At 46.7% G+C, this 15,381-nt stretch overlaps 1 protein-coding gene across 2 annotated transcripts in view; it reads right to left on the bottom strand.

Annotated features, from left to right (window-relative positions):
- Positions 1-15,381, bottom strand: part of LOC138978999 (uncharacterized) — a 149,701-nt gene that overhangs the window by 117,720 nt on the left and 16,600 nt on the right. For both annotated transcript variants that reach the window (XM_070351813.1, XM_070351812.1), the window contains exon 3: positions 14,587-14,759. In XM_070351813.1, the coding sequence (XP_070207914.1) occupies positions 14,587-14,759 (173 nt within the window). The remainder of the gene's footprint in view (positions 1-14,586; positions 14,760-15,381) is intronic.

Raw genomic sequence — 15,381 nt, 5'->3', positions numbered from 1 at the left:
TGTGTGGAGACGGATATGATTTCATTAACCCTTTCACATTCATGTCTATGTTCAGAAAATAAAAAAACAAATTCTCCTGATGAACTGAACACAACCCACGGCAGTTAAGACTGCTTTGGGTTCGTCGGACATCTCAGTCTCACAATATTTTGTATTTTAAGGCCTAAAAAAAAAATAGGTGTGGTTACGGTAACCCGACCTACCCTATTTTTAGGGGCCGACCCTATAACTTTTTATTACATTTGTCAAAAAAACAAAAAACACACAAGAAAACGAGTGCAGAAAACGCTATGAAAGCGAAAGCGCCCGAGTCGCACACTTATTTCCCTGTCAAGTAGGTTTAATTTGTACACATTAGAAAAAAAAGTTAAAAAAAAAAAAAAAAAGTGTTTGGATTGGATTGGATAAGATTTACAGTCCAGTGAGGTTACCCTTATGGAAATTCGGGCTGCTTTCTCCCCGGGGAAAGCGAGCTGCCATACATACGGCGCTAACCCATATTTTGTTTTTCCTGCATGCGTGTATTCATGTTTTTCTGAGACTTAATGCCGTGTGAGATGGAATTTTTTTTTACTTTATTCCAAGTCCCACGGGTATTTGACGGACATTTCTATCTATGCCTATACAATTTTGCCAGGAAAGACCCTTTTGTCAATCGTGGGATCTTTAACGTGCACACCCCAATGTAGTGTACACGAAGGGACCTCGGTTTTTCGTCTCATCCGAAAGACTAGCACTTGAACCCACCACCTAGGTTAAGAAAGGGGGGAGAAAATTGCGGCCTGACCCAGGCCTGAACACGCAACCTCTCGCTTCCGAGCGCAAGTGCGTTACCACTCGGCCACCCACACCTTTGCCTACCTTCCTACCCTATTTTTTTTGGCTATGTTACCGTAACCACACCTATTATTTTTTTTGGCCTAACATTAATTTGTTTAATGCTACAAACTGCACCAAAATTAGTATTTGGAAGCTAATGATGAGAATGTGTGTGTGTTGTAGTTGTTAATTTTATTGTTTGTTTGTGTTTTTCATATTATTTTTTTTATTAAAGATTAACAAAAGCTTCAATATTCTGTTTTTCAGGTATCACAATTCCTGCTACCGCAAGTTCGTATATGAAGACTCAAAGGTCAAGTCACTGCATCCCAGCTCTCACCCCCCCTCAGGATCTTCTGGGAATGGCGAGGAGGGCGATCCAGCAACTGCTACCTCCCAACCAAGGGCATTGAAACAGGCCTTCGAGATATTTTGTGCCGATGTAATTGAAACGCAAATGCGGAAAGAAGGCAAAATTATGACAATGACCAAACTGACAAAGTTGTTTAGAAGGACGTGCATGGACGTTGGAAATGTTTGTTTGAGTGCAAAATACAAAACCACAAACTTGAAAGCTCGCCTTCAAGATTCATATCCCGACATGGTGTTTGCAAAGCAGAGATGCAGAAACCAGTCCCAGTTAGCCTTTTTTTCCAGTGCTGGAGGTTGTATTTTTATCAGTACAGAGCAGTTGGACGGCAGCAGTCAGGAGTCGGATGACAATGACACAGACACTTGTGAAGAGTGTATGCCTGACTCAAAGACAAGGGTTGAACTAGATGGCATCTCAAACACTGACTCGGAACAACATAGTCCTCATTCTGCTGGTGATGAGCACATCCCCATGGAGGTTGATGATGAAACCCAAGTGTCGGACTCTGAAACACCGGGAAAAAGAAAACAAAGACATCCTTCAGGAGATAACAAACAATTCCCCCTGGATGAATGGAAACAACTGTACATGTCTGCGATGTCTATGAAGGATGTTGTCAATGTCAAGTCTGAACAGATGTTTTCATCCTGGCCTCCAACTTCAAAGGATTTCACTGGAAAACATCTCTTGGAGGTTATTCCTTCTCAGCTGTTCAATCTCATAGCTTGGATGTGCACAGAGAACAATAACTTTGACCAGGGGTATGTGCATGTTCCGACAGATTTGAAGAATAAGATCATCTCCATCTCACAGGACATTCTGGCTCTCAGAAACGACAACGTCACAACACCCAAACACCTCTTGGTGGGAATGGCAGTCAGACACATCACGGGTTCTCAAAGGATTGTCAAAATCTTGAATGGTAATGGTCATTGTGCGTCACAAACTACACTCCAGCGACTAGACACGGCATTCGCTGCGTGTGAAATGACAAACCCTCTTCCCTCCACGCTCATCAGGTCAAACTTCACAACGTTGGTGTGGGACAACATTGACTTCTTGGAGGAGACAATCAGTGGCCAAAACACTACACATGTTGTCAATGGGATTGCTGTTCAGTTTGGGCCCCCACCTCCACCTTCTGCCAATGAAAACGCCCAGAGTGACACTAACAGCAACAATGATGCTAACTCGGTCAAGAAGACAAGAATGCGGAAGCTAGGGGAAGATGAGTTTAGCATTGTGCATTATCCGAAGAGAAGGCGGACAGATCCCGAACTTGTACACAGTACTCCAGATACATCCGAGGAAGAGAAAGCAACATTGGCTGGGGCAAAACAAGATGAGTTGTACTTCTTGATCAAGAGTATGCGCCCTGAGTCGCCAACAAACCTCCCCCTGCCATCCTGGACTGGATTCAATGCAGCTACTCAAAAAGATGTGCCTGTGTGCTCTACTGTGACCTACCTTCCCGTGATTGATGGTAATGCAACAGAATTGTCGACGGTGAATACCATCCTTCACAGAAGCATGGACCTGGCTGGACAACTTGACCAGGATGCAGTTGTTGTTGTGGCCGATCAGGCCATATATGCGAAAGCTCAACAAATTCGTTGGGCAGATGAGGAAATGAAGAAGAAAACAGTCATGCGACTTGGAGAATTCCACACCCTGATGGCCTTCATAGCTGCGATAGGTGAGTATCGTTATCATATTGTGTTGAACTATTAAGGCCAAAAAAAAATAGGTCTGTTTACGGTATCCCGACCGACCCTAATTTTTTGGCCCGACCCTAAACTTTTTTTGGGATCGTCTGAAAAAAAAAAATGAAAAAGTCAAAAAATCGCACCCAAATAGAGCTGTTTGCGCTCAAACAGCAGACGACAGAAGGGACGTAAGCTCAAAGCAAGGAGTAATAGAGGCAAAAACAGTGATTGATGAGAAGAAATGAACTCTGAAACATGAGAGAAAAAAAAAAGAAAAAAAAGCTTTCCTACCGACTCTATTTTTTCTCCCTATGTTACCTTAAACAGACCTTTTTTTTTGTTGGCCTAAAAACAACAATCAACGTACATCTAAGGCCCAAAAAACCCAAATAGTTTGATTAGGGTAACATGGCCAAGAACAAGGGAAGAAATTCTGTAATTGACTGTAGGCCGAGTGCTTGACCCCCGACTTGCCAAAAACAAAAAAACACCATGACCTGACCCTACCCATAAGGTATCTGAATCCCAAGTTTGGTCCCGATTGCACAAAAACTGTGGATTTGTATTCAATTCAAAGCAAAAAGGTAAAGGGAAAGAAAAAGAAAAAAACTCAGTGAGATGTTAGGCTGCCAGCTCTTCGAGCCTGCAGTCAAAAATAGGGTCGGTTAGCTGGTAGGCTTTTTTCACCCAAATATAACTTCTAAGGCAAAAAAATAAAATGTCTGTTTCTGGTAATATGATCTCAAACAATAGGGTCGGTAGGTAGTCTTTTTTTTTTATTTTTTAATTCGGAGGTCTGAAGTGAAGTCAAATTCCTTGTGCAGTGACAAGCCCAGCTGAGCTAATATTTGGTCTTTGTAATCTCCGACAGTGATAAGCTGAGACTGTTTGCTTCATGTATCAGATTTGCAGTTGATAGCAGTTTGATAGCAGTTTGATTCAGCCAGCCGTGCCACGAGAAGGAAAATGCGCCCACTCCTCATTATCCAAGACAGTTTATGTAAACATAGTTAAAATGGATAAGAATTGTTTGGTAGTTGAATGTTGCATGTACTGTCACTGATCTGGACGGATATTAATTATTTTGTTGCAGGTTCACTCCACTGATATAGTGTCTTTGGGCCGCATAGTTGTCAGACACAAAGGCAAAACTTCGCTTTAGGCGTACTTGAGTTTTAAATTATTTTGTTTCAGGCAAGCGATTCGGGCAGTTGTTGTGAAACAGATTGTTCACACGCACAACCAGATGACTTTCAACAACTGCAAAAACACTAAGACTAAAAAACTGTGTGCACTCAAAGACACTACACCTGCCGCTGCCCAACAGCCGTCATCCCCCCATTCATCGTCTGCGTCTGTTCACTCTGCTAACGTGGATCCCAACCCGCGAGTAGTTTGTATCCCAGATACACTTACTTTATCAGAGGATGAACGCTCAGTCCTGTCCAAAGGACTCAAGTTTGTTCCTTTGACCAAAACCACAAGCAAGTACAAAACACTCCTTGACTGTGAGCGTTTTTTCCGTACTCTCAGATGGAATGCTGTGTTAGGCTCAGTCCCTAGACCTCCTACATCACAGGACATCTTCATTCAACTCTTCCAACCAGGCAGCCGCAACCTTCCACCATGTGGCAAGTCTGCCCATGTTGAACTATACATTTCACAATGTCAGGCAGACATCAAAGCTCTTAAACCCAAACCCATCAAACAAAGCAACCTCTCTGAATCAGAACTTGTCGCCCTCAAGTCCTTACAACAAAGATCTGACATCATCATAAAACCAGCAGATAAAGGAGGGGCTGTTGTGGTTTGGGACCGCGGCATGTACATCCAAGAAGCCAATCGGCAGCTCCACAACACTACTGCTTATCAATCCCTAACGGAACCAACACTTCTGTCAGACAAAAAAACTCATTGCCCAGACCATTAAAACTGCTGTCACACAAAACAAGCTTCCTCCTACTGCAAAACACTTGAACAAGTCTCAAGTTCAACAACCCAAATTGTACCTCTTGCCCAAGATACACAAACCTGACTCTCCAGGCAGACCTATTGTGTCCGCTTGCAGTTGCCCCACTGAGCATCTGTCTCAGTACCTCGACCATCTCTTGCAACCAATCGTTCAGACACTGCCTTCATACATCAAAGACACCACTCATGCGCTTCACCTTCTGGGTGAAATCAACAACAACCCTTCTTTTCATCCCAACCTTCTGTTCACCATGGATGTGTGTTCTCTGTATACCTCCATCCCTCATTCCGACGGACTTCAAGCACTTCAGTTCTTCCTGGACAATCGTTCTGTTCGCGACCCACCCACTCCGATCCTCCTCCGTCTCGCGGAGCTTGTCCTCACGCTCAATACTTTTGAGTTTGATGGACAAGTCTTTCATCAGATAAGTGGTGTCGCCATGGGCACTAAATTGGGACCTTCCTATGCTTGCCTATTCATGGGCCACCTGGAATCCCAGATTCGTTCCACTTACACTGGACCTCAGCCTGAACTGTGCAAACGCTACATCGATGATTGCCTCGGTGCCACCTCTCTCTCGTTGTCTGACCTCACTGATTACATACATTTTGTCAGCAACTACCATCCCTCCATCAAATTCACCTTTGATATCTCTCCTTCCGCAGTCGCCTTTCTGGATTTGAACATTTCCCTGTCTGATAGCATTCTTTCCACCAGTGTTCATTACAAAGACACTGATGCTCACACCTACCTTACTTTCCATTCCTCTCACCCTTCTTCCACCATCCGGAGCATTCCATTTTCCCAGTTTCTCAGACTGCGCCGCATCTGTTCTGACACAGATGACTTTGAAGAAAAAGCAGCAGAAATGTCTGACTTCTTCCTTCAACGTGACTACCCATCCAGCCTCTTGAATGTGGCCTTACATAAAGTTCGTCGTATACCGAGACAAGCAGCCATCATCCACCTCAGACAGATCAGACAGACCTGTGGCAGTTCTGACCCACCATCCCCACAACCTACCTGTTCGCCACATTTTGAAAACCAATTGGTTCATCCTTAAGTCTAGCCCCTCTGTTGGTGAAACGTTCAGCCTGCCACCCTTGTTGGCCTCTCGACGGGACTGCAACCTTCGAGACTCCCTGGTTCGATCCTCTCTTCGTTCGCCAGTTCCCCTACAACCCGGCACACACGCATGCCAGAACCCTCGTTGCCACACCTGCCCCCACATTTGCCATTCTACCACTCTGACCGGCCCCCAAAAAGATGTCAACATTAAACGCACGTTCTCTTGCACCAGCCGCAATCTCGTCTATGCCATATCCTGTCTCAAATGCCCCAAAGTACTCTACTTTGGTGAGACCGAAAGAACCCTCTCTACCCGCTTCACCGAACATATGGCAGATATTCGGCATCGCCGCTGTAGGTCTGTTGCCCAACATTTTAACAGCAGCAACCACACCTCCCTGGATGCACGTGTGAAAGGTGTCTGGCAAATGTACAGCACCTCCACAGACAGAAAACAAGTCGAGTCCGATTTCATTTTATCCCTGGGCACATCCACACCTGACGGTTTGAATGCGAAGATGTGATCTACATGTATTCCCCAAACATACTGTGGATTTACGGTTCGTGTGTTTGTGTGTGAATGTGTGTGTGTGTGTGTGTGTGTGTTTATGTGTGTTTTCATGTGTTTGGTTGTGTGTGTGTGTGTATGTGTGCGTGCGTACGTTTCCCCCCTCCCCCCTTTTTTTCCCCCCTCCCCTTTTATGAGTGTGTATCACTTTTAGTCTAGTATGCCTGTGCCCATGACATCATCCAACCACTTCTCTCCCCTTTCATTCATTTCCGTTCCTAGAGTTCCTCCATTTTTTTGCGTGTTTCCCCTCCATTTTCTTTCAAACCTTGTTCGTTCCGTGTTGCGTCTGCTTTTTGTTGTCTTTTGTGTTCTTGTTTTTCCTGATGAAGCTTCCATAAGCGAAAATTCGTATCGTCTTGTCTCGTTCTTGTATCGGTGAGTACAGTATTCCTTTGTTTTTTAACTCCATTATCATCATTAAAATAAATGTCCATTATCATAGGCGGGTGTGACCAAACTTTGTGACAATGCAGTACAGGCAGGCGGGTGGGGGGGGGGGGGGGGGAGGGGGGTTGACACAACTTTGTGACAATGCAGAACAGGTGGGGGGGGGGGGGGGGTGTGACAATGCAGGACTGGTGGGCGGGTGTGACACAACTTTGTGACAATACAGAACAGGTAAGGCGGGTGTAACACAACTTTGTGACAATGCAGAACAGGTAGGCGGGTGCGACACAACTTTGTGTCAATGCAGTACACGAAGGGGTGGGGAGGGGGGCGAGTGTGACACAATTTTGTGACGATGTAGTACAGGTGGGCGGGTGTGACACAACTTTGTGACAATACAGTACATGTGGGCGAGTGTGACACAACTGTGTGACAATGTAGTACAGGTTGACACAACTTCGTGACAATGCAGTACAGGTAGGCGGGTGTGACACAACTTTGTGACAATGCAGTACAGGTGGTTCGGTGTGACACAACTTTGTGACAATGCAGTACAGGTGGGTGGGTGTGAAACAACTTTGTGACAATGCAGTACAGGCGGGTGGGTGTGACACAACTTTGTAACAATGCAGTACAGGTGGGTGGGTGTGAAACAACTTTGTAACAATGTAGTACAGGTGGGTGGGTGTGAAACAACTTTGTGACAATGCAGTACAGGTGGGTGGGTGTGAAACAACTTTGTAACAATGTAGTACAGGTGGGTGGGTGTGAAACAACTTTGTGACAATGCAGTACAGGTGGGTGGGTGTGAAACAACTTTGTAACAATGCAGTACAGGTGGGTGGGTGTGACACAACTTTGTGACAATGCAGTACAGGTGGTTGGGTGTGACACAACTTTGTGACAATGCAGTACAGGTGGGTGGGTGTGAGACAACTTTGCGACAATGCAGTACAGGTGGGGGGGGGGGGGGGGAGGGGGGGGAGTGACACAACTCTGTAACAATGCAGTACAGGTCAGGGCGTTAGCATTTTTCTCCCCCATTTCCTAACCTAGGTGGTGGGTTCAAGTGCTAGTCTTTTGGATGAGACGAAAAACCGAGGTCCCTTCGTCTACACTACATTAGGGTGTGCACGTTAAAGATCCCACGATTGACAAAAGGGTCTTTCCTGGCAACATTGTCTGGGCATAGATAAAAATGTCCACCAGAATACCCGTGTGATTTGGAATAATAGGCCGTGAAAAGTAGGATATGCGCCGAAATGGCTGCGATCTGCTGGCCGATGTGAATGCAAGATGTATTGTGTAAACAAATTCCATCTCACACGGCATAAATAAATCCCTGCGCCTTGAATATGTGCGCGATATAAATTGCAAAAGAAAAAAAATAAAGAAAAAATATAAATTCCTGCGCTTAGAACTGTACCCACGGAATACGCGCGATATAAGCCTCATATTGATTGATTGATTGATTGATTGACAAATGGGGGGGTGGGTGTGACAAAACTCTGTAACAATGCAGTACAGGTGGGTAGGTGTGACACAACTTTGTAACAATGCAGTGCAGGGGGGTGGGTGTGACACAACTCTGTAACAATGCAGTACGGGGGGGGGGGGGGGGGGGGTGGGGGGTGGGGGTGGGTGAGACAAAACTCTGTAACAATGCAGTACAGGTTGGTGGGTGTGATACAACTCTGTAACAATGCAGTACAGGTTGGTGGGTGTGACACAACTCCGTAACAATGCTGTACAGGCGGGGGGGGGGGGGGGAGGTGACACAACTCTGTAACAATGCAGTACAGGTGGGTGGGGGTGACACAACTCTGTAACAATGCAGTACAGGGGGGTGGGTGTGACACAACTATGTAACAATGCTGTACAGGCGGGGGGTGTGGGTGTGACACAACTATGTAACAATGCTGTACAGGTGGGGGGGGGGGGTGTGTGACACAACTCTGTTACAAAGCAGTACAGGTGGGTGGGTGTGATACAACTCTGTAACAATGCAGTACAGGCGGGGATGGGGTGTGTGACATAGCTCTGTAACAATGCAGTACAGGGGGGGGGGGGAAATACAACTCTGTAACAATGCAGTACAGGGGGGGGGGATGAATACAACTCTGTAACAATGCAGTACAGGGGGGGGGGATGAATACAACTCTGTAACAATGCAGTACAGGGGGGGTGGGTGTGACACAACTCTGTAACAATGCAGTACAGGGGGGGGGGGAAATACAACTCTGTAACAATGCAGTACAGGGGGGGGGGATGAATACAACTCTGTAACAATGCAGTACAGGGGGGGGGGATGAATACAACTCTGTAACAATGCAGTACAGGGGGGGGGGGGGGGAAATACAACTCTGTAACAATGCAGTACAGGTAGGGGGGGGGGGGAGAATACAACTCTGTAACAATGCAGTACAGGGGTGGGTGGGTGTGCCACAACTCTGTAACAATGCAGTACAGGTAGGGGGGGGGGGGAGAATACAACTCTGTAACAATGCAGTACAGGGGTGGGTGGGTGTGCCACAACTCTGTAACAATGCAGTACAGGGGGGGTGGGTGTGCCACAACTCTGTAACAATGCAGTACAGGGGGGTGGGTGTGACAAAACTCTGTAACAATGCAGTACAGGTGGGGGGGGGGGGGGTGACATAACTCTGTAACAATGAAGTACAGGGGTGGGTGGGTGTGACACAACTCAGTAACAATGCAATAATAATAATAATAATAATAATAAGAACATTTATATAGCGCTAAATCAAAAACTTTCGTTAAAAAGGCTTGCTCTAAGCGCTTGACATCTAAACTAAAACGTCATTCACACTCTTTACAATGATGTACAAGAACTTCATGTCACACTCTTTCATTCAGTATAGCACCATTCACACAGTTGTTATACAGGGGGGGTGGGTGTGACACAACTCTGTAACAATGCAGTACAGGGGGGTGGGTGTGACGCAACTCCGTAACAATGCTGTACAGGCGGGGGGGGGGGGGGGGGGGGGGGGGGGGGTTGACACAACTCTGTAACAATGCAGTACAGGTGGGGGGAAGAATACAACTCTGTAACAATGCAGTGCAGGTGGGGGTGTGTGACACAACCTTGTGACAATGCAGGACAGGTGGGTGGGTGTGACACAACTTGTGTTACAATACAGTACAGGTGGGTGGGGGGGGGGGGGTGACACAACTCTGTAACAAAGCAGTACAGGTGGGGGGGGGGGGAGAATACAACTCTGTAACAATGCAGTACAGGTGGGGGGGGTGTGACACAACCTTGTGACAATGCAGGACAGGTGGGTGGGTGTGACACAACTTGTGTTACAATACAGTACAGGTGGGTGGGGGGTGACACAACTTGTGTTACAATACAGTACAGGTGGGTGGGTGTGACACAACTTGTGTTACAATACAGTACAGGTGGGTGGGTGTGACACAACTTGTGTTACAATACAGTACAGGTGGGTGGGTGTGACACAACTTGTGTTACAATACAGGACAGGTGGGTGGGTGTGACACAACTTGTGTTACAATACAGTACAGGTGGGGGGTGTGACACAACTTGTGTTACAATACAGTACAGGTGGGTGTGTGACACAACTTGTGTTACAATACAGTACAGGTGGGTGTGTGACACAACTTGTGTTACAATACAGTACAGGTGGGGGTGTGACACAACTTGTGTTACAATACAGTACAGGTGGGTGTGTGACACAACTTGTGTTACAATACAGTACAGGTGGGTGTGTGACACAACTTGTGTTACAATACAGTACAGGTGGGGGTGTGACACAACTTGTGTTACAATACAGTACAGGTGGGTGGGGGGGGGGGGGGGTGACACAACTCTGTAACAATGCAGTACAAGTGGGGTTGTGTGTGACACAACTCTGTAACAATGCAGTACAGGTGGGGGGGGGGAGACAATTTTGTGTCAATGCAGTACAGGTTTGGGGGAGGGGGGGGGGGTGATACAACTCTGTAACTATGCAGTACAGATTGTGACACAACTTTGTCACAATGTTGTACAGATGATCAGTTGTGGGTGGGTGTGGCGCAACTATGTAACAATGTCGTACAGGTGGGCGGGTGTGACCCAGGTTTGTGACAATGCAGTACAGGTGGGGGGGGGGGGGGGGTGTGTGTGTGTGACACAACTCTGTTGCAATGCAGTACAAGTAAACAATCAGTTGTTTGAGTCTCATGTACAGTACAGTGACAATTAGAGCCTGTCCATATATGAAATTTAAGTTGAGGAGTTAGTTACAGGTCTCAAGACCGATCCCATTTTATTTTGAGTCCACTGGCCTAGTCCACCTTTCTTGTCATGATAGATTTGCTATCAAGGGTCAAGGCCACTTCTCAAAAAGGGACGCTACAGCACGGACAAGTTTGCATCAAAGGGGATTCGACGTGGTTCGAAGGAATAAGTATTGAATTTGATGTTTTTATGTGGTCAAGTTATACCTCGTAAGGTTGAGGGGTAATTGACGCAATTTTTTTGGGAAAAAACTGTGGCGATCAGTGTAGTTAGCGTTGAGCATAACTACAGGTCTTTGTTCGGAAAACAATGGCTAGATCAGCGGAATCTAGGTCATCCTGCAAGTGGGGGAATATCATGGTGTATGGTCATTCGTTTGTGCGAAGACTTAGCGAGTTCGCTGAGAGGGATGGGCTATTGGATAATCACTTTGGATTTCAGCAATGCAAGGTGTCCATGAAGGGGGTCGGAGGCTGGAAGATAAAAAATCTTTGTGAGGCTGCCGACCATATGATTAGTCACTCGACTGAGTTGTTGATTTTGTTGATTGGGGATAACGATATTTCCCCCAGGGACTCGGCAGAACTGATCGCTGCTCAATTGTTGGCGACAGCCACGCATTTGAAGACGAAGTTCCACATCAGAGCGGTCATGATATGTCAACTAATGCCTCGATTTCATACTACAGGGAAGGGGCGTGCAATGCATGAGGACTACAATACCAAGGCCCAAGAGGTGAACGAAAAGCTGGCCGCAGAAGTGAATAACACGGCGGGGTTGTTCTTCTGGACACATGATTTTGTCTTCTTTCCTCAACAGAATGCCCAGAAATATAACACACTGAGGCGCAGCTTCCTAGCTGATGGGGTGCACCTGGCACCGTGCGGGCAGTGCAGACTGTATAAATCATTGAAAAAAGCTGTTTTGCACGTTGGCAGGGCAATGGGTTGTTAAAAGGGTCTGTCAGAAAAACAGTTACATTACAAGTGGAACAAGGTTTCACTGTCAGTGTCAGGTAAACAGCACGAGTGATTCTGGCACACAACTCCCACAAGTGTAGGGTAACTTACAGATACAGATACAGAGAACTAAAAGGCAGTAGTATAGGACGGGGCGTTTTGGCCCCTTTTTTTGGGGAGCCTACTTCCATGCCAGTAATAGTGGTAAGGGTTACGGTATTGATGTCCCATGATACCAGGTACTTGCGATAAGGAATTTCAGGGCGGTTGGTCATAGACTCAGAGCACGTGTGTGTGCTATGGAGTCACAGCCGGTGAGTGTGCTGGTGACATGAGACCATGTATTAGCGATAAGAAATTTCAGGGCGGTCGGTCATAGACTCAGAGCATGAGTGTGTGCTATGGAGTCACAGCCGGTGTGTGTGCTGATGACATGAGACCAGGTATTAGCGATAAGAAATTTCAGGGCGGTCGGTCATAGACTCAGAGCATGTGTGTGTGCTATGGGGTCACAGCCGGTGTGTGTGCTGATGACATGAGACCAGGTATTAGCGATAAGAACTTTCAGGGCGGTCGGTCATAGACTCAGAGCATGTGTGTGTGCTATGGAGTCACAGCCGGTGTGTGCGCTGATGACATGAGACCAGGTATTAGCGATAAGAAAATTTCAGGGCGGTCGGTCATAGACTCAGAGCATGTGTGTGTGCTATGGAGTCACAGCCGGGGTGTGTGCCGATGACATGAGACCAGGTATTAGCGATAAGAAATTTTAATGCGGTCGTTCATAGACTCAGAACATGAGTGCGTGCTATGGAGTCACAGCCGGGGTGTGGCTGTTGGCAGAAGACCAGATAGCAGTTGTAAGAAAATTCAGGGTGGTCAGTCTCGGATGATAGACTAAGACCATGTGTGGTTGCTTATGACTATGAGAGTTAATGGAGACAAATCCACCAATAAATTACATCTGACATTGACTATTTCAGGCAGAAAGCAGTTGGCGGCGGCACGCCACATAGTCAGAGTAAGATTGAAGTGTTTAATTTATTGCAGCTGCAGAATCGGTGGACAACCAGTATCCGACACATTAGATGGTGGGGGTGGGTCTTTAATAAGGGAACACCCACAGTGATACTGCAATTATTTCATTATCAGCAGAAATCACAGGATGCCGCCAAGAAAGCCAGTAACCTCGAAGCGGCCGGCTAGGACCCGACCGAATGCCACGGCAAGCGCTGCTTCCCAACACCAGGCGGCCGACAACACGGTAACACAGGCGTCACCGATTGAAGCCGTCCTGGCAGAACTCCGGAGGCTATCTGAAGGACAGGAACAGCTGCGGCAGGAGAATCGAGCGCTGGCTGCACAAGTCCAACACATCGCGGGGCAGCAGGGAACGGCAGAACCAACAGCACCGGCAACAACATCAACGCTGCAGTCAACAGCAGCGCCACTACAAGGGCCAGCAGCACAGCTGCCAACGCCACAATGCGGGGGTAGCGCAAGCCTGGTACAGCAGATTGCAGGTGAGCCCGGGCCCTTAATTCCGGTTGATCTCTTTGTGGGCGACAAAATCAAGTCGCGCGTGTGGAGCGGCGAGGCAATCGACCTAGCGTTGTTGCTCAAACAGGACGAACCGCGCGCCTTTAATCTTAGAATAGACAGTGCAGAGGATGGGCCCTCCGTCCGGATTAGTGAGACCTCTGCCAAGACCACCTCACTGACTGCGGAGAAGTGGAGGTCAGCATGGAACATATTCGGGTTCAGGTCTTGGCTCTAAACATCATTGTATACCATCTGTTTGATGTTGGAGTTGATAAGCAAGTTGCGTGGAGCGACATTGATACATAACAATGTGGGTCCACACGGCCCCACGACGTCTACAGAAGGGTATGCACGTTTTTAATTGTTTGAGAAGCTTTAGTCCGCACGGTAATAATTAAATTAATAATTTAATGTAATTACTTCTCGCAGAAATTTAACCACGGCGTCTACGGAAGGGGATGCACGTTTTTGCTTCTTTGGAAAGCACGGGTCTACGGAAGGTTATGCATTTTTTTCCTTCTTTGACAAGCATGGGTCCGCACGGCCCCACGATGTCTTCGGTGTGTAGTCGATAACCCGGTCGGGCGAAGGTTAAGGGAGATCCTGATCAATGTACATGACTGACACATTTTCTTATGCACATACACATGAATATTTAAAATTAATTCGAAAGAATTGTTGTACAGTCTGAAACTTATGTCCAGTATAGGAGGTCAAAAATACAATGTGTACACATGTTGTGAGGTAGATAATAAAAACATATTGACAATGCAACAACACACACACACAAAAACACAAGAATATTGATGATGATGATGATGATGATGATGATGATGATGATGATGATGATGATGATGATGATGATGGTGATGATGATGATGATGAAACATACATGTATGTTACTAACCAGTGCCAGGGGGACCTGTCAAGCAGACCAGTCGCGGGTTTCTATTCATGAGGTCAAGTTGTTGCAAGGTCAGAACCAGAAGTGCCAGCCTCCGCCCCAGTTCCGCCACCGCCTGTCCTGCAGTCCGCACCTCCACACGGACACCGTTGTAGCAGGGGACAGACACCGTGGTGGCCGGTCCCACAAACCTGCAACACAGATGGGCTTTAATGATTGTGTCTGCTGTACTTAAAGCTTAATATGTAGTGGTGATACAAGTCACAAAGTAAGTGAATTTTAAAAAGAAAATTTTGGTTTTTGAACCTGACTCACAGCAAAAGTGTCGGGTGTTGAGGAGGGTACATGACATAAGCTCAAACGACAAAAGTTCGAACGACAAAATCTCGAACTACAAATGCTCGAATGGACAAATGCTCGACGCGACAAAAGCTCGACGCGACATATGCTCGAACGACAAATGCTCGAATGGACAAATGCTCGACGCGACAAAAGCTCGACGCGACATATGCTCGAACGACAAATGCTCGAATGGACAAATGCTCGACGCGACAAAAGCTCGATGCGATAAAAGCTCGAATGGACATAAGCTCGACGCGACGAAAGATCGAACGTGTCTGTGCGTGTCCTTCTCGGTGTTATTTTGCCTGTCTGTTTATTTTGTGTTATTTTAAAATCTGTCTGCAAGAGAGAGAGAGAGAGAGAGAGAGAGAGAGAGAGAGAGAGAGAGAGAGAGAGAGAGAGAGAGAGAGAGAGAGAGAGAGAGAGAGAGAGAGAGAGAGAGAGAGAAGAGGATAGAAGAAAAAAAGAACG

The sequence above is a fragment of the Littorina saxatilis genome, linkage group LG10, assembly GCF_037325665.1.
Source record: "Littorina saxatilis isolate snail1 linkage group LG10, US_GU_Lsax_2.0, whole genome shotgun sequence".
NCBI classification, from domain to species: Eukaryota; Metazoa; Mollusca; class Gastropoda; order Littorinimorpha; family Littorinidae; genus Littorina; species Littorina saxatilis.
This window is presented reverse-complemented; position numbering and strand designations above follow the sequence as displayed.